The sequence below is a fragment of the Henckelia pumila genome, chromosome 4 (genome assembly GCF_033568475.1).
Source record: "Henckelia pumila isolate YLH828 chromosome 4, ASM3356847v2, whole genome shotgun sequence".
Taxonomy (NCBI): domain Eukaryota; kingdom Viridiplantae; phylum Streptophyta; class Magnoliopsida; order Lamiales; family Gesneriaceae; genus Henckelia; species Henckelia pumila.
In genome coordinates, this window is record NC_133123.1 from 11,028,004 (window position 1) to 11,047,841 (window position 19,838).

General features: G+C 34.0%; 2 protein-coding genes across 8 annotated transcripts; both read right to left on the bottom strand.

The window, feature by feature from the left end:
* Nucleotides 1-1,727: 1,727 nt before the first annotated feature.
* Nucleotides 1,728-10,127, bottom strand: LOC140860008 (F-box/FBD/LRR-repeat protein At3g26920-like). Of its 5 annotated transcripts, XM_073262731.1 has the most exons (6): nucleotides 8,267-10,127; nucleotides 7,866-7,913; nucleotides 5,912-6,947; nucleotides 4,342-4,497; nucleotides 3,106-3,462; nucleotides 1,728-2,074 (listed from the first exon to the last, which is right to left on the bottom strand). In XM_073262731.1, exons 3-5 carry the CDS (start codon nucleotides 6,872-6,874, stop codon nucleotides 3,121-3,123), a joined length of 1,461 nt encoding a protein of 486 aa, XP_073118832.1. In that variant the 5' UTR covers nucleotides 6,875-6,947; nucleotides 7,866-7,913; nucleotides 8,267-10,127; the 3' UTR covers nucleotides 1,728-2,074; nucleotides 3,106-3,120. The 5 variants fall into 5 exon arrangements, with proteins under 5 accessions (XP_073118832.1, XP_073118837.1, XP_073118835.1 ...); XM_073262736.1 differs by lacking the exon at nucleotides 7,866-7,913 and having other exon boundaries at nucleotides 9,519-10,127; XM_073262734.1 differs by having other exon boundaries at nucleotides 5,912-9,262; nucleotides 9,519-10,127.
* Nucleotides 10,128-11,158: 1,031 nt separating this feature from the next.
* On the bottom strand, nucleotides 11,159-17,179 carry LOC140860131 (uncharacterized). Of its 3 annotated transcripts, none has more exons than XM_073262957.1 (9): nucleotides 16,653-17,179; nucleotides 14,936-15,042; nucleotides 14,279-14,347; nucleotides 14,013-14,128; nucleotides 13,827-13,881; nucleotides 12,860-12,980; nucleotides 12,160-12,207; nucleotides 11,906-12,000; nucleotides 11,159-11,622 (listed from the first exon to the last, which is right to left on the bottom strand). In XM_073262957.1, the coding sequence occupies exons 1-9, from the start codon at nucleotides 16,741-16,743 to the stop codon at nucleotides 11,521-11,523; spliced, it is 804 nt and encodes a 267-aa protein (XP_073119058.1). In that variant the 5' UTR covers nucleotides 16,744-17,179; the 3' UTR covers nucleotides 11,159-11,520. The 3 variants fall into 3 exon arrangements, with proteins under 3 accessions (XP_073119058.1, XP_073119057.1, XP_073119059.1); XM_073262956.1 differs by having other exon boundaries at nucleotides 14,936-15,045; XM_073262958.1 differs by lacking the exon at nucleotides 16,653-17,179 and adding an exon at nucleotides 16,352-16,547 and having other exon boundaries at nucleotides 14,936-15,045.
* Nucleotides 17,180-19,838: the final 2,659 nt, after the last annotated feature.

Below are 19,838 nucleotides of genomic sequence, written 5' to 3' on the forward strand. Positions count from 1 at the left end.
TTTAACTATTTTGTGAAAAATTCGAGTACCATTTTTTAAAAACAAAATTAAATCAATAACTAAATGTCATATGTTCTTTCATAAACCTATATGTTCCAATTTATACAAATATAAATGTTCAAGATTATAGTTATTTTGGTTTCAAAAAAAAAAAAAGATTATAGTAATTTGAGTTTTTTTAAAAAAAAAAATTAAATTGAAACTACTCCGTACGCATACAAGTTGGCCAATTTTATACCACTATTGACCGACGACTTCAATACGATCGGTAGTGTAACCAATATAGTTAGTTCTGATATAATTTTCATTCCATATATCCTGAAATCATATATATTGATCTTGAAAACATTATTTCTAAATTAAATTATAAGTGAAAATCCCATTTTCTTTACTATTTGATGTACTAGCTACGTTTACAACGACTCAAAGAATGTCATTCAATCATAAATAATACTCTAGGACACAATTTGGTTTCTAAGATGAGATAGTGAACGAAGAGACGCGATGTTAACTTAAAAAATAAAGATAACAAGGTTATTCTTTAACTCCAATTACAAACTTGGAATAATGTAAGGGTGTTGAATCTCATCTTTCATATCTGATTTGTGGCATATATATAAATATGTGTGTTATATTTATTATGATGTAACAAAAATTAACATAACTTAATTGTAATTTGATGGGAAGAATGGGACATGAAGCTCCACTTTGAATAATCTTGGTGGCATTGGAAAAAGAAGTTTACCTACGGATCCGACAATCTCATGATTATTCATTAAAATTTCAAAAGAGCAATAGATATTGCAAGTTGAAGCAAATGGGGATGTATGTAAGTATGTGCTGAATTCCATGCAATAATAATGAATGCTTCCTTTCAATATCAAATCAACCCTTTAAATATCTTCCAATTTTCTATCATTACCACACTCCCCTTATTTGGTGGTGGATCCCCATTTCTCCCTTTTCACCTCTAATTATATTTCTAATGCTTTTCTTAAAGCTAGTTTGTGAATTTCTGGGTTCAGATTAATCCTTCTAATTACATGTATATATAACAAATAAAGAATCGATCCACTAAATGGTCAGTTAATTTTTTTTTTTTTTTGAAAATACTAAATGGTTAGTTCTTAATCTGATATAATTATCGCCTATTCAAATTATTCAAATTATTAATTTGTATGTAGAGATAGAGTTTTGATATGTTGCATATCCGTTGTGTACATCTCCCGTGAACACCTTCTATGTAACACCCGACCCGTGTCAATATTTTTTAAATTTTATTTTATTTTATTTTATTTTTCTCCTACACAAAACGCTCACAGCATTTTGAATTGCAACTGGGTTTTTTTACCATCTTTCATTATTTTAGTTCCCCACCCGTCTAATCCATAATCATAAACGCCAGCAAGTTTCAACAAATAATTTCACACTCGAACTGAATAATTTTTTACTTTTCCTAAACCATAGAGACAATGATGAAAAATATCAAATATGTAAAAGAGATATGAAATACTTCATAGCGTTTGATGAAGATTAACTAGTTTCATAATGGTTAGAACATAAAATGTCAGAAAAAAAAAATTGATGCAAAATTTGAAGGTATCAACAGGCTTGGCTTGTTTACCCCTCAAAGCCCAGAACGACGGGTATTATTATGTACCTGATTTCTGTCAGGTAGCAAACTTAACCTGTAATTAGGCATTTTATATATACTCAAGATTAAGAACTACACTACCAAACCATTTCACATACCAGTGAATATATAGTTCCACAAAGTATCTTTCGGCTGAACGTAGCCAATCCGAACACAACTAATGTTTCGAAAATAAACTCTTCCAACACTCAAGTCAGCTTCTAAGAGTTCGTTTGATAGTTAACAACCATACTCGAGTTTGGTTGTTGAGAACAAACATAAACTGGATGCAAACTAAGTCAACAATGAGAAATAAAAGTTCTAACATATAAAGAGGGATCATTGTTTCTCCGCCCTTCCATTGCTACGGTGCTACCTTTTCATCGATGCTGCTGTAGGTTCATCTCCATCCAACAGAAATCCCGGATCACAGTCTCGTTCCTTGCACGCACAAGTAAAAAAAATTATGACACGGAATGTCAGATTAATTGAACTCCAGGCAATGGATCATAATTCAAATTGTTTCACTTCAAGCACCCCTCGAAAATAAAAGTATTTTAGTACACTATGATTTTCATGTAGGGTAACACGATTCTTTCAAAACAAATTCATCCACGCACAGCTCATTTGTATCTGGTACTTGAAATGATTCGAGAATTCAATAAGGATATCTAACACGTGTAGCGTATATGCTCCAACTTGCTTGAAGCACAACCTCAAATAAGAGCAAGAAGCATAAGTAAATATGTGTGGTAGATTTGTGTCACATTGCCTCTGCTCTCATCTCTTGTCCTCTTTGCTTTTATAAGCCACAAAATCAGTAACCTAATATATTATTGATAAGGTAATTTACCTAGTTTTATAACCGTAACTGAATCCTTCATTGTACATTAAAGTTGATGGAGGGGCGAGGGCAAAACACTTGGATATCATAGAGCTTAGGGATAAGATGAGGCACACACCCTTTTATACGGAGGCACACTAAAGAGATGATACACCAGAAATTTAAGTATCTCAAGAAAACTTTACTGCCTATCATCCTCATGTACTAACAATGTTTTGAATAACAACAAAATAAATATCCATAAATTTACAAGCGAAAATCAATTACTATCAACAAAATGTGCTTAAAAACGCATTGACCCTTTAAACCACACTAAGGATAGTGATCTACAGCCAAAGTGTATTTTATTGAAGGGATATGCCTTGTCTTGCGTCTGGGCTCAAGGGTGGAGCCTGGGCTCCACCTTGTCTAGGCACATAGTGTAATTTCAACGAATATAATGTAAATAATTTTCCAATCTAATATATACAGTGTAAATGATATCCCAGGGCTTGGTTTTCCGTCTGATTTGAGGTGAGTAGCATAACTATTAGTAATGCTGCCTTAACACATGGTACAATTCGTTTATGCCCTAAAAGTTCCAATTTACATATTAATCGCATAAAGAGAGTCCAGGACGCAATGGTACCTTATGATGTTCTTTTCAAACTAAACTTAGTTTTGTAGGTCCCGAGCTCTCTTCAGAAATTCCTAAATTAAAACTGACGCACTTTCTTTTTCCAGAAGCAGAAATAGAGGTGATCATTAAGGCAACTGATTTAGAGGCTAAATTAACCGTTCGCAACGCATAAAGCTTCTTGGGATCCAACTCTTGTTCCTCCTGGTCGATTTGAATGTTCTCCAGCACTTTTGCATTCTGAAGTAAGAACTTTAAAAGCTCCACCTGGAATGCAGGATACCGGGAGCCGGTAATCCGAACTTCTTTCAGATGATGCGACAAACAAGCCACATCCTCATCTCTGGACTTCCAGTTATCCTCGAAGCCCTGGAAAGGAACATAGTAAAATGCATCCACGAGGAAAGAAGATTTAACCATCTTGCTCACAAAAAATAGAACAAGAAGAATATTTTGAGGTTGCTTGGTAAAAACAGAAACTTCCCTTAACAAATGATCAAACATTATAAGTGAGGCATACTTATCGTTGTTTCTGGTCACAAGCACGTACGACACACACTACCTTTTATTTTTTCTAACTGGAAAGATTTCCCTCTTTTTCCATGGTTCTTAGTTTCGTACATTCTGGAACAGAATGTATGAGTAAAGACATCCTATCACACAAGATGATCATATCAAGCTGAACGCAGGTATGAAATACATAACCATGGCAAAGCTAGGGGATACAGCCAAAATTTCATCATCAGTAACAGCAAATTCATCTGGCTGGTTCTATAATGATAGATCTGCAGTTATCATCCAGGTCAAAAATACTGATTTCCCTTATCAATCCATTTAATAATGAGCAATAAAACAGTATTCAATTTGTTTCATCAATTATCAGTTGCAAGAACAATAGATTATAATCTATGCAAACAAGGCCAAAGCAACAGGTGGCGCAGTTTAAAAAAAAATCAGGCGATGGGCAGAATTAAAAGCAGCTCCAACCTACAGGTAGCTTGCCTCGGCCAGGAGGTGAGAAAAGTCGAGGAAAAAAAAGCTCACAAAAGCTTAACAAGACAAAATCACCAGGCAATAACAAAATAAGTATATCCTCTACGTGAGGAAAAGATTCTCTATTATCCAGTGTGAAATAAACTCAGGGAAGAGGGCACCACACACTTGCACACCCTCAATTGCATGTGACTCCAGTCACTCCACCATCAACAAATAACTTCCCAATGACAATGCAAAATTGAAAGCACTTACCAACGTGAATTCCATGGAAAGTATTTTAAGATTGGGTGTCAGCCTGAGTAAGTTGATTAACCCCTCCATACAGCGTGAAGTGTATAACATACCAAGCCTCAAGGACCTTGTATTGGGTAAATGGCACCTCGATCCACACCGAAACCTAGCGAGATACTAAAACAAGCAAAATATGACTAATTAACAGTAATGAGTAAAATATAAACGAGAATGCATGTGGACAAGAATAAAGTGTAATCATTTGTACGAACAAAAAGTGAAGATGGCAATACGCTGAACACCCATTACCACTAAAAAATATTATGGAAAGAAAGAGCAAAGAGAGTAACTATAGAGGATATGGCTTTCTCATATTTATGAATTTCCATACAGAGAAGGGTTTGGTTTGGAATTTTTCCCAACAGAACTAAAAAGAAAACAACTTCGTAGATTTGATTATTCTTCGCAAGTTGTGACCTAGACAAAAAAGTGAATAAAACTCTAAAACTTTGCAGGAGAAGTTGTGAATTCATGGGTTTCAGGGTTCAGGTAGGTTAATTGGCAGTCCCACCAACTAAATTGAAATTTTTTTGGTCCCGAGAATGTTTATTAATGTACACTTTTGCAAACATCAATGCAGCTTTGTCTATCAATAAGTCCATGAAAACAAACAAACACGCTTTAATTGAATATGGAATTGGATATACTAAGAACTATGGTCTTTGTACAGAAGGAAACACAGTGCTTGCCAATTGACTGTGCAGGTTCTGTGCATGTCTAGAAGACAACTACGATGGTTTTTGTCTTCTTTGATTCAATTAGAAAGGTTAGGCAAAATAACAGTGCTCGGTGAAAACCTTGCTAAAAAATTTTGTGAAATAAAACATAGCGGAATAACATTTGTCAAATGAAATACAGTGTGAATAACAGACAAAATTTTCTTAAAACTCAATGAAAGCTATTATTTCTATCCTCCTTTTATTTCCATTGGAACACAAAATTTTGAATGGTGAAAGAGTTGGGACTTTGGGCATCTTACCATTCTTACTTGCATTAAATAAAAATAGTGCAATTAAGAAGAAAAGGTCAGACATGGTCGGTAGCAAGATCAATATACAAAGCAATGATGATTTCCTTTCTCTATAACATTTAGACTAACAGATAATCTGTAATAATAACAATGTATTGGTTTAATTATCCGTGCCTACTATTCAGTCCCAACTGGGGAATGATACAGGACTGTATAAGTACTGAAAAGCTCAGTCATTTGTATGAAGACAATAGGACCCTAAACTCTTTTTAACAATATTTCTAAAGTTTTCACAACCTCCAATTATCCTTCATCTTTCAACTGCAAATTACAGTTGAAAAGAAAGTCACAAAAGGCCTAATTAAAAGAGTGAATAACATAAAAATAAATAATTCCACCATAAATGTCGCAAATGTTCATATATTGCTCTGCTAGAAATAATCTTAAAATCTTAACCAAGAGTAAACCTGTAAACAGTGAGCTCTAGAAAAAATCTGTTAGACAATTACATCGAACCTAGATTGACAAAAACACTAAATGTTTGTGCCATCACATACATACCAGGGGAACAACTGATGGCAATGATAAAGCTTTTGCACAATTAAGGGCAGAGATCGTTGCAGCCAATTTAGGTTCACGCAGTACATCATACGTCTCATTGGACACCTCGATCATTGCATGGTTCACGGATGACGTATTAGAGAACTCCCAACATAATACTGGTCCATTATAATAGAAGTTCTCAAGGTTTGGAGTGTGCATGTTTAGCCTGCCATGAAATAAATGTACGTTGAATATGCTACGGTGCATATTCAAAAATGTGAACTTCTTAAGGTTTGAGGCTGAGATATTGAGAACTTCGAGCATCTGCATGCGACAATATTCCAGAGATAAGTTCTCCAGAACACCACAATTGGTAAACAGTTCTGCAGTGATCTTAGCATCATTGAAATAAACCGCAACCAAACGTAAACTTTTCAGATTTCCAAATGCTGTTGAAAATTGTATTTTGACCGAACCGTCATAATATCGCCTCAGAGCTGACAAAGATTCAGAAAGTGCACGGCTGAACGGATAATCGACTACAGTAAATCTAGCCTCAAACTGAAGTTCTTTGACATTTTGTGTAGCAAAAAGACCGAGCAACAGATGAAATTGTTCAACATCAAAATAATGGCACAAAATACGAAGCTCAGTGACTTGAGGTGCCTCTCTCATAAGGAAGGTCCAGAAAAAGAATACCCAGAACTTTGATAAACACTCACAATAATTCAACTGCAGATATGGCCTCTGGACTTGAAACACGTTGAAATCAAATTTCAAGGAGGGGACCGAACTCCATATGTTCCTCCAATTTTTTCCTAATGCACTTGTCCGAGTAACATCAGTGGCATCAAGAAATGAGAGAATGTGATGGAGAATATCTATAGGCAGATTGCTCAGCCTATCTTCAGGAACTAGTTTAATAATTTGTGCACCCTTAGTGTCAGACTGTTTGTAATATGCATGATCCATAGATGACATGACAAGATATAGCAACAACGATATGATTGAGATATCCTTCAGTTAGTGTGATAAAGCATACTACATCAGGTTTCTGCATTCAGAACACAGACAGTCAGGTACTCAGGGAAACATCCACTCACGAGTTTTAGCAATAGGATGCAGAATAAAACTGGAAAAAGGTTTAACAAAATAAAGAACATTATGGTGTTTACACTCAATGATTAAATAATAGATTATTTAAGAGATTATTCATTCCTGAAGAATGGTAACCAAAACACAGCAAGCCAAAGGTCTTGTGATGAACTTTTTTGAACATATGGTGAAAATGAAAAAGGTAAGAACAGACTATATAAGCTACTGTAATCCTGAAGATTTTAAACATTGTCATACAAGATATATGAAATACATAATTGTAGAAACTAAATATCAAAGCAATCGACAGACGACCAAATTAGGGATTCTACAAGTAAATCGAATTAATCAAACAAACTCTTTTGGTGCAAGTAACAAATGCAAGGTTGGCAAACAAAATTAGTAAAGTAAAAATGGCCATCACCATGCTCATCCAGAAAATTCTTGCAGGATTGAATTGGTTCTTGGGAGTGAGAATAAAAGTTCATCTTCAAAACAAGTAATCAGAAATATAAAAAAATTGGATAAATGTTTTATCCTTTTTGGAAAATTGTTCTCGACATCACAATCAGCGAAAATGAATAACTTTGAATGAAAATCATATGATAACATAATAAGAAAACCTACTGAGAAAACTCATTTAGTCTAATTTGGCATTAAATTCGGATGCCATAAATTCAAATAGCAAAAAAAGATCTGAAGCACAAAATTCACAAATAACCTAACATTTGTTGCATGATTATACCAAGCAAAAGAACATAAAATTCACCCGTGATCAAATAAGGAAGAATTGGAAAGAATTTACGGATGTTCATATAAATAGATGTAGAACAAATACATGGGAACTGGGAAGGAAAGGAAAGAAGGGGATCTTTACGTAAGAGGGGGAGGCGGCCGCATTAGAGTAGATTGAAAATAATAATACCTAAAAGAAGGAGAGAAGGAAAGGAATAAGAAAGAAAGATAATTTAACTGAACAAAATTTACTTCAATTAAATTAACAAAACCAGTTTTTAAGCATAATATTTCATTTAGAATCCATAGAAATTGCTTTAAAAAAAGAAGAAGAATCTAAAGAAAGCAAGTAACCAATATTTGACTGCACTAATATTGCTCAAAAAAATTACGAGTTCAATTGAAGAAATTTTTTTAGGAGAAATCACAAAATAATATAAGGGGATTTAATGTTGCACTAATAGATAACGGTTTTGTCGCATCGTATGTGCATGTGTCAAAAAAGAACAGAGCTGCGCCCATGCACAAAAGCCATAGCACAACCTCGGCTGGATCTTGTGCTTTTCTCCCATGCGCATGGCACACTATGTCAACACCCTCCTTTCTCTTCTTTTTCTATCCCCTTATTTGTCTTTTCTCAGGTCTTTTTTTCCTTATTCTCGCCATGACATGCAATGTACAACATTACCTGTTATTATTATAATAGTCTAAAAGATAGTGAATATCTCTGGATTGCGCGTTAAAATCTTAAGCCGAAGTCAAGGTTAAATAATGTATTAATATCTGACAGATGTTTCAGACACATGCTATAATTTTGCAGAATCACTCTTTTTGCTAAAATCTGACTTCATTCCAAAGACTGCACCTGCATCATCAGGAATCTTGGTGAATTACATCTAATAAACGCTTCAGCAAGCTGCACTTTTGTGTGTTTCACAACGAACACAGCTAGAAATTTGTTGCGCACCAAAATGTGACAGCACGGGAATCCCATCAAAATAGGGGTTAAGCGAAAAAAGAAGCCATAGACTGAATCAATTGCATAAATGCTGGGAAAGGAGTTAAGATAAAATTTACTTAGTAAAAAGTTTAAAGAATCAGCCGATCAAACTGCACGAAATAGAACGAGCAAACAATAAAAACTGCAAACAACATTCATCGACGTTATGAAACTTTGTACTAAAACATCCAGCATGCAAGAGTGAGATATTCAGCCAAGAACATTTCAAATCTAATGCTGAAAGACCCATAAAATTCGAGGGCAAAATATCAAACCACATCTGCCCAAAAGTTTCTTGCTGAGGTGTTGACAACCACTCCACAGTAGTCATAAACTTAAACAATCACTCATTAAATATCAACGAGTATAAAGAACTATAGTCAGACATCAACGGAAGATAAAAAAAACAAATAAAAATTATGGTTGTAGTTTATTGCATCCAGCTATAAAATATAACCACTGAAATTTCCGTTAGGTTAATCTCCTTTTTGAATCAAAGGAGAACCCGTTTCACTTTCCACAGTATTGCCTTCAATTTCCTGAAAATACACAATCCACCTCAGTACTATATTCTTCCCAACAGAACCAATTTAATAGTAAAATTCAATATGCGAGTATGTGACATTTATAGTCTAATAGCACGGGAATTTTAAGAATCTTTCTTTCATGAAATAACTCCGGCTAATTCCACCAGTACAGACACCAGTCTTCCTGAATTTCTGCTCTCGAAAAATATATAATGCGGATAAGATTAATTTCAAACCGTTATGCCTAGACCTGAAGAAAGATGCGTACCACGAAGATAATCCCTTCAACCATCCATGAGGGCAAGATTGATGGCAGCAATCCGGCTAAAATACTGAGGAATCCCCAAACGCAGCACAATTTCCAGAGTTGTACCGCCAAAAAGTTCCAGGCGCGCCTGCGCCTAAAAGTCATTTTGTGGTGGTAGTCATTGGAAATCCTGAATAATGAAAATTTTCAGATAAATATATAACAGCTATCCTAATGAAATCTCTGTAGTGTTTAGTGTAGAAACTGGAAAATTCCACTGGTTTGAATGAACTTCTGAAATATTCATCGTTCCGAAAGAAGTCAGTCGTGTTTTGTGGATAGTACAGAGCGGATATTACGGTTTCCGGAGAATCTCCGGAAATTAGACGTGAATTTGATGGAGGTTTCATCTACAAAAGGTTGATTTTGAAAATCGAACCGAATAGTGTTCGATTTGGGTGCATAAAGGTCACGGTTTGGCACAGTGTCGAACATCCTCTGCTTTGGCTTGTATTTCGTATTCTTCGGCGTCAACGGCGGCGGTTCTCTTCATCAGGCTCGCCGGAGATGATCGTAGTGGGTGTTGGGCGGTGCTTTTTTCTCAGCCTTTGATTTCCACTTCATCGAACAGTGACCATCAGCTGATTGGGCTGGATTGTGCAATGACCAATCCATTTCTAAGCCCACCTTTAAGCCCAACCCATTTTCCGTTTTCGAATCCTGGCCCAAAGCATTCCAAAACACTATCCAAGTCCAATTGCCCCATAAAGTAAATGAATCGTATAAAAAGTTAAAAACTATCATAAGGCCGTATCATGATAAAATAAATTATTGTTTTTATGAAAACTATCTAAGTCGATCTAAAATATGAAATAGTTTATATGTTAAAATTATTTTTTTTATTGAATGTATGAACCCCATCTCTCGTACATGTAGGCTTGTAGCTTGCCTGACCTGACTAACGAATGGAAAGCAAAACCGACGCGTAAATATGGGCTAGCATACCGTATCGAAATATCGGAATTTTGGCATACCGTACCGAAATTTTTTTGATATATAGACATTTTTTCGGTATACCGAATTTTTTTTCGATATCTATACGATATCAATATGGATTTTTTTCGTACCAAACTTTCGAAATTTTACTATCGGTATCGATATAAATTTTTTTCATACCAATATTTGTAGTAAGGTATACCGAAAAACCACCCTAAGACTATGGGAAAAGTCTTAGATTGAATAGAGCAAGAATGACCGAGGAAACGAGGTTCAGGTGGCCAATTGAAGCAACGCTTTCCCCGCGGAACAAAATGAAAGAGAAGCTATTGAGCATGAGCATCTTCATTGACGCTATTTAGCTATTGGAGATCTGAAACCTAGAATACATACATCACCACGTCTTAGCTTTCATTTAACACTTAAAAGATAATATTTTGGAATGCTTCTTTTTCCTTCACGAAATTTGAAAAATATTGTGAAAAAAAAGTTCAAAGTGCTTCCTAGAATTATTCCAAACATTAACTTACTAGTTAGCATGCCTTATCTTAAAGAATACTTTCCGTTTTTAAACGAACCATAGAATGAATTTAGATTTCCATTGTGAAGAAATTTCCGATTCGGATTACAGTTGACATAAACAGAAATTAACACCATATATTTATACAGTTGAAGGAATGAATATACAGTTGAGTTGTGGGTCTCTGAAGCAAATGCTACTCAATTGATGCTTAAAACACATCCACATGTTCTCCCAAAAGCAAAACAATGAATTAGAAACAAGGGAAAGAATGAGCATTTCTCCCTAATATGTGTACTACCTATTTATTCAGCTATTGATGCCGGAAAATACATACCGCGAAACTTTTCACTGTTCAAATCTCTAATTACTAGACAGGCCTGTGTGTGACCCACTCACACAGGGATCAGTGGAAAATCAGAAAACAGATCAAACCCCTAAAATCTACAACAAACGTCTAATTTGAACGATAAAGAAGAGAAGCATCCAGTAAAGATTGCGATTGTGCTATCGACTGAGAAGGGCGTAAGAAGGTAAATCTTCGAGGCGTGTTACATCTTCCTGCAAAAGCTCCGTTTCCAGCTGCCGTCGTGTGGCTTTCATCACAGTCTGGGCATAGCAGGAAGCAAAACATGAACTCTAAATCTAGTGTACATAATGGATCCATTTGGTTGCAAGCAATTAAGCAAAGTAGAAACAAGTGATGAAACTATTACAAACATATTAATGGACAACATTTCATATTTTGTATATTTTCTTTATATATCAAGTAAAAATAATTTTATATTACATTTTAGAATTAAAATACTGGTATATTAAAATAAATATGTACTCATCACTGATAAGTTAAGATCAATAAATTTAATTTAAATTTTAAGAAATGAAAACATACGTTGAAATCCATGTAGGAAGCATGCATAGCAAGCCACTGATGGTCCATTAGCTTGAATGCTATACAATATAGAAGATCAAACGCGGATTCGTTCTCTGTCAGGTTAATAAACAAAAGAAACTCAGCCATAATCATAAAATCTCTAGGACATAACTAAAGTTCAATAATTAGCTTTTGTTAAAAACAAATCAAATTGATAGCTATTGATATTTCCCGGACTGACGACTACCTCCGAGTGAAACTGCAAAATATACCTGAAAGGAACTTCAAAAAGGTTGCTCCCACAAGCATTTGGGGCTTCACTGCAAAAAAATAAGGTAGCAGATTGTCTTGTTAGCAACGAGTACAGCACTTGTTACCTCTGAGTGAACATCGTGTGGCTGGGAATCTACCAATACTCAAATCACAACATTTTGACGAGCATCATCAGAAATCTAAGCATGAGAAGTTTAGCAGTTCATATTTGATGCCGGCAAGAAATGAAATATCATGAAATATAGACAAGTTATTTATAGAAGTGACAATGCTTCATTCTCATCTCTGACAAGCGTCAGACAAAAAATATAGAAAAACCATTTCAGCAGCTCAGTGGACCCCAATTATTGAAGCAAGTGTGAAATGGATAGTTGGTAACATATATTGCTTCCCAACCTATTAAATTAAAGCCAATAAACGTATAATTTTTCCAGTTCCATGATGGTAGAAAGAGTTCTTGGCATACATGCAAAACAGTTTCGGAACACTTTTAGACAAAACTGCTGAATAGGCATCGCAGCTAATTCATTTTGTACTTGGTATCTGTCACAAGTTGAAGGTATTATTGAGGCCCATTTGAAGAAGAAACACATAAATAGCAAAAAAAAACAAAAAACAAAAAAACAAGCAAGATGAAAAATGAGCATGAGGCTGAATGTATCCGCCACACCCCTTTTGACTAAATATTCAAAAAGCTACCTGCTTCAAGATCAAGCATCTGGATAAGCATGAACGTGATGTTGACACCAGCTACAGCAAATGGGTATTCCCACATCGCCCTATCACCTTCTTGCTTCCGAAGAAGATCCTGAAAGGATCTCTGTGGAGAAAACGCAGTATAATTTTGCCAAAACATAGATTTCAATCATAACTTTAGGAAACAGTCACAAAGAAAACACTACACACGATTTGGAAACTGTTGTACAAATCAACAACTCAAACGAATCCAACAGAAGGAACTTGCAACGTCCAGGCCAGCTTTTTTGTAAAAAGCTTTTTGTAGTCCTACATCATGTCCATATAATCTTCAACACTCCAGATACGAGGGCCAGTGGTTGCATCCCACGGACCAATTAATGCACCATGAATTTGTGGTGCAAGGTAAAAGGTGCACATGAATTTAATCTTTTCCTCAATTTTGATCCCACTTCCCCTGTTTTCGTAGGGAAGTAATTTTCCAGTAGTTAAAATACGGCCCAGGACTTCAAATTACTTTTTTTTTATCTCAAATACTTCATTGCAAGAATTAAAAGTTAAAACCTTGAGATCAATTCCACCAAAAACCATCAAAGCATCAAAGGAGATCAAGTTTGACCAACACATTAAAATTTCAATGTCATGAATTAATAATCTGCAATTAAACTCAATGAAAGTATAGAGAGTAAAACGTGAAAGGAATACTATTTCTATCAATTTCATAGGTACATAAACATGTACAAACTAACATATTTTTTGTCTGACGAGCCAAACAGCCTAAACACAACAGAATGAGATTGATGGCATGTTACCAAAATTCTAGCGAATCAAAACAGGTCGAAACCAGATGCCAAAAGGTTCATAAAAACAATGAGAATGCATATGCAACTTATTCCAAAACACGCAGAGACTAGGTTTATGCCACATGCATGTGCAGGTGTGCACTAGGAATGAAAGACACTGAACTTACTGGAAAATTCCTCGCGAAGTACAGCAAATTTTCCAATGATATGAATCCACCACCCCTGAAAGATAAACATGTCAAAGGTTTCAAAATTTTAATTTCACCTATTCAAAAAAGAAAATGTTAGGTTCACCAAGTCAATTTATTTCAAGAGATTGAGAGAGTTCTATGAACATTTGACTACTTGAGTACCGAAAATCAGTAGATGGATCTTTTCCTTGCCAGCCCATTTCCTTCCATTGATCTGATATTAAGCCACAAAGTTCCTCCTTAGGAAAGGCAGCACGCCACAATTCCCGCAGAGCTTCCTGTGACTCAAACCAAAATTTGAATGAACGAGAAACATCTCAAGATTTCGTAGTTCATGTTGACTAGAAAGAAGGTCTTCATTGACATTTTCACTATACATGAGTATTTAACACATGCATACCGCATAACATCTTTATGAACTACTATACCTGATGTTCACGTATGGAACTATCATAGGAAATATCTATCCGGTTCTGTAGCCTCTGTAGGCATCTCTCCTGGCGTATGAGGTAAATTGGAACATCAGAATCTAGTGAATTAGGAGTCAGTTACGGGTCAAAGTAAGGAATAAACAAATACAATGTAGAACTCGTCAACCGTGTGAGGCTGATCAATCAGCATGCAATTTTATGCTGCCTCAGTTGTCAAAACACAACTTTAAGCACAATCCAGAAGAGAAACAGACGTGCATCAATTTCACAGGTAGGAGAAACAGATGTGCATCAGTTTCACAGGTAAGAGAAACAGATGTGCATCAATTTCACAGGCATTCTATAAGTATGAGTGACCATACTTCTCCGGTCATTCATGCCTAGGTCATCTAGGTTTTAATGCCCCGCTCCAATCCTAGTCAGAGCATGGGAGTTTGAAGGCTTCACCTTCTTATACGAGAAACACCAGCCAATTTCCACATAAGGAAACTTGATCAAGGTGTACTGAGAGAAAACCAGATAAAGTAACCTGAGATAAAGAAGGGCTACAGACTTTGTAGAACAATTCTATGCAATATTGGCTCCTGAATCACATACATGAAATATAAACTTTAATTCAACAAGACTCAAGAATTCGACGCAGCAGAATATTGCCTGTGCAGGTGTCAAGTCAAATGATGGGCGAGCATCACTGTCTCTTCTCTGAGCACAAACGCATGAAAGGCCTTTGCCAAGCCATGCAGCTGATCCTGCCACAACCTCCGCTGTCACAAAAGAGAATGATCAGAAAAATTTAAATGATGCTTGGTATTTTTATATATGTCCTGGTTTAAGTAAATGGAAAGGCGGAAATCATCTTCCTCCTAGATAACAAGTAGCAACTTGATACCTATCACAAGAATTATTCTCATGTTAATGTGCAATATTCTTGGCTCAGCATGCTTTATACACACACACAGACACACACACAAAAACACGTTCAAATAGATTTAAAGAGCATTTCACCCATCAAAAAAGAGCGGTAATCAACTGGTCTGAACCAGTTCATGTTTGGTGAGTCTACAGCACCTCTATTTTTGTCAATAGAGCTACAATCAGACAATTCATTTTACAAGAATAAGAAGAATGAAAGGCAACTAACTCAGATTCCATTTTAGGTGGATTCAAACTTAATAAAGTGGAAAAAAAAAATATACGAAGTACTCTCTTATGATGCAATAAATTAAAATACAACTCAATAAAATAAATTCCTGTCTTGAAGTTTATTGTTATCCAAATTCAAGTATGCAATATAACCAGGTTCCATTGTCATAAACAGGGGCAAGCGGATAAAATCACTTGTCCAAAAAATTCAAGCTCGTGGTAGACAACGGGCAGTTTTATATTTTAACATGCCCTGTACATGTATGTTGGGAAGGAAAAAATAAACCCTAAATCATTATACAAGGGGTGCACGCAGCACGTACAAGTTGGTTGGTTCTCACTTATCAGACAATAAAGGTCAAATTAAAGTAATATCACCTGGAAATTTGAGATTTTCCTAACTTATATCACCTGGAAATTGTTCGCCTCAAAAAGAAAGCTGATGGGAGACAGTCCAATTAAAGTTATTTACTCTAATGCATACAAAGCAGGCACCATAAAGGCGACTATTACTCTCCCTTCATAATTTTCAAATTTCTATGTGATTTCTTTAAAATTGAAGAATTAGCCTACCTTAGTCGTAACGGCCTCAAATATTACATGTTTAACGAAAATATTTACATATGTATGCTCTTATCATTGAGTCCAACAAAGACCCCTCCATAAGAAACTTGCAGAGATCAATGATTTATTAATAAAATATTGTAAGCGTGAGTGAATAAGGAACAGTTATTCTAGAGCCACAGAATAAGTGAATTTTCACCCTGAAGTTAACTAAAAAGTGTAAAAGTTTTGAAAACTACATGTCTTGACAGAATTGCAACAATTATTCAAGCTACAAGCAATCCATCAGATCATTAGCAGATACATGGCGTGGAAATACAGGAAACACTGTACGCGAATTGGGAGCAGCCAAACAAAACTAACCCGAAATCTCAATGCACGTAGGCATAACTAACGAAATGTTGCAATTCATGGATCCATAACCCCCGCACGTTTCATTATAAGCACAATTAGACGGAGACACATATACATATCCATCGATAGGCACTCGTACGAGCAAAGGGGAGAGAGATAGAGATTGAGGAGAAAACGAGGATAGTGATGTTTGGTGAACAATGAAAAGATAAAGAGGATAACATATTTAAAATATACATATACAAGAACCGAAATAAAATATATAAGTTATAACATTAAGATGTATAAAAAGCGAGAAAATGAATTATACCAGATGTAGAATGGCAAGCACTTCCGCGATCGAGACCCTGCGAAATTCGCCTCACTGCCACAAAAGATCCTCCGCTTCCTCTATCTTCCATCCCCTCACTAATTACACTTTAAATTTCAGTCGATTAACAATTCCTCCTCATGATCCCTACCCGTACTGAAATTCACGCTATATTCACATTCAAATCACAAACAAATCCGACGCGAAATGCGCGAAGATTGGATAAAAAGGAAGCCGTTTCTCGGACAGTTCGCGATCAGGAAACGGAGAAATTCCTCCTCAGGTTTCAAGATCTGTCTCGCACCACAAAATGAAAAAAAGAAAATCGAAACTGCTGATTTTCTGTAGATTCGTTTGCATGTATCGATTGTCGAGTACAGCGAAGAATGCAGAAATTATTCAAGCCTTGTGATCCTGTTCCTGCAAAGAAAATTTCATTATTCTCAATGGAAATGGAGGTTTGGTTTGGTTTGGTTTGTGTCCTGCGCGTTTGTTTTTAGACACAGGCGATTCTTTTTAAATTTTAATGGGACGGTGATCTGGATTCTAATAAATTCTTTATTGTTACTTAATATTAGTATGTATATATAATTTTATATATATATATACACACACTAGTCGTTCACTAATAATTTGAAAGTCACGTGTTACGTGCTTATACAATCCGTTTTTTTAAAATAAAAAACAAAAAAAAATAGATAACAAGTTAGAAAACTGTTTTTTTAAAATAAATAAATTAATTTTATAACCGTGGCATTTTCGTATATAAATATTTATTCATAGACAAAATAAAATGATATTTTGGTAATTAATTAAAAATATAAATAAATTGCTAAATAAGAGAGTTAGCTAGTCATACCAACATAACAATTTTTTAATATTAATAATAAATAAATATTGTTGTCGTTGGATTTTTAAAATTGGTTATATATGTTAATGAAATGCTGATGTTTTTAAAAGTTAAACAGGGTGTTTTTAAATCAATAAAGAGCAGCTTTATTAAATAAATTGTATTCAAACGTGCTTACGTGTGTGTATAACACAATACATGAATATCATATTTGAGATACATGTAATATATTTAAATTTTAATTTATGATGTATTTTGATGTAAATTAGGTTTAATATCAAAAAACAAAGACCTCATACCATTATATTATTGCCACAAATTGTTGGATATTACATAAAATATATCTATAGATATATTGATTTAACTAATTAAAAAAATATTCAATTTTGGCAGTGCATGCAGTCACAAAGTCACTAAGTGATTTGAGTTATGTTGGTTCTTCTGCTCTAGAGATAAGCTCATTAGCTTCTGATTTTACTACTGTTTTTTTTTCTCATGCAAGGAGATCGACCAATGAAGTGGTTCATTCTTTGGCAAAATTTGTTATTTCTTTTTTTGCATCTTTTTGTTGGGTGTCTGAGAATTTTTTGTTGTGGTTGGACCGACTTGTAATTAGTGATTAGTGACAACTCTACTCATCAATAAAGATTACAAGCTTTGTAAAAAATAACATTACACGGAAAGAGTTATTTTAGACGAGTTTAAAATATAAGATAAGTACTTCACATTGTTATTGTAAGATATTGAGATATTCTAGTAAAGAAGAAAAGTTATGAAAACTTTCCGTGAAAAATCTCTCATTAAATAGAAAAGTAAGTTTATATGTTGTATATGAAATTTTAATTTAGGTATGCAATATTGGATTTGTTGAAATATATAGTCTCTTTAATGAAATCAAATAAGTTGGCGGTATTAATGCAACTAGAAGTGTTGGTATGATTAATTGATGCAAAAACCTGTTACTAATTTGTCCAATAAATAACTATAATATACAGCATATATAATCTCAAAAAGAAAATTGTAGATGTATATTTTAGTTTATGTTCAGACTTACATTTTACATGATATAAATTACAAAAGTATTATTGAATCCGATCTCTTTTATTCATTTACTATATATGTTACTTTTGAAACTGAAAAATATCATTTGTATATAATATACATCCGGCCCGTTTGGTTGGTCTTATTAGGTGAGATAGTGTCTTAAAAAATATATGCAACTTATTTTGTCGATCTTAATTGTATGCTAAAATATTGAATCACGGGTTAGTTTGGTAGTCAATTTTATTTTTATTTACAGTCTTCTTTAATTAAAAATACATGATCCCATCTTTGGAATTAAGTTAAGCCTATTTTGGCAGAAGATATGGTAATTTTTATTTATTTATTATTATTTTAATAGAAAAAAGTTGTTTATAGTCATTGAGCCAATTCTTCTCGGACATATATTGCATGCATTTAGAATATATATATTTCTTATGCCAACATATATATATATATATATATGTGTATAGTTATTGTATATATAGTAAATATTTTTAAGTGAAATAAATATATTTTGAATAAATTTTATTTATTTAAGGAGAAATTAAAAATTTTTGGTTATACTTTTTTCATTTTTGTCATACCAGTCAGTACATGATCTTAGTCTGCTAAAAATACAATTTATTTCTCCTAAATTTAGTCATTTTAATTTGAAGTGCTAGACATCAGCGGAGTTTGACGCTCGGACAAAAAATAATTAAAATTAAATTAAAAGTACAAATTAATAGACTAACACCACGAATTACCCGACAAATAACAAAAAATAAAAAGCATTCAAATTATACAACAAAAGTAATTTTCCTTTCATTTTATTTATTTATTTTTACTGTTTTATGATTCCTGCCTTGTATTTAGGGAGGATAATTTTGCACAAAAAAACATTGATCGAAACCTCCAAGGAACTCACGTCATGTTTAATATATAATTATTCTAATACTGGTAAATATGGAAAAAAAATAAATTTATATAATTCAAATTATTTATTTGCATAAATAAATCCGACGAGCCAATTAAGAATATCGTAATTGATTGTTCTATAACGCAGTGTTTGGTTCAATTGATAGGATTATTAAATGATTATTAAATGAATGATAAAAAACATGATAAATAAAGATTGATAATTTGTGTTGAAAATAGTATTGTGTTTGGTTTGATTTTTAGGAATAAGATTAAATAATGGTTTAAATTTTTTTGCCAAAAATACCATTTATATTTTATTGGATGAGTGATTTTTAGGTTGAAGGGAAATTGTAATTATGAAATTTATGTATATGATAAAAACAAGGATAAAT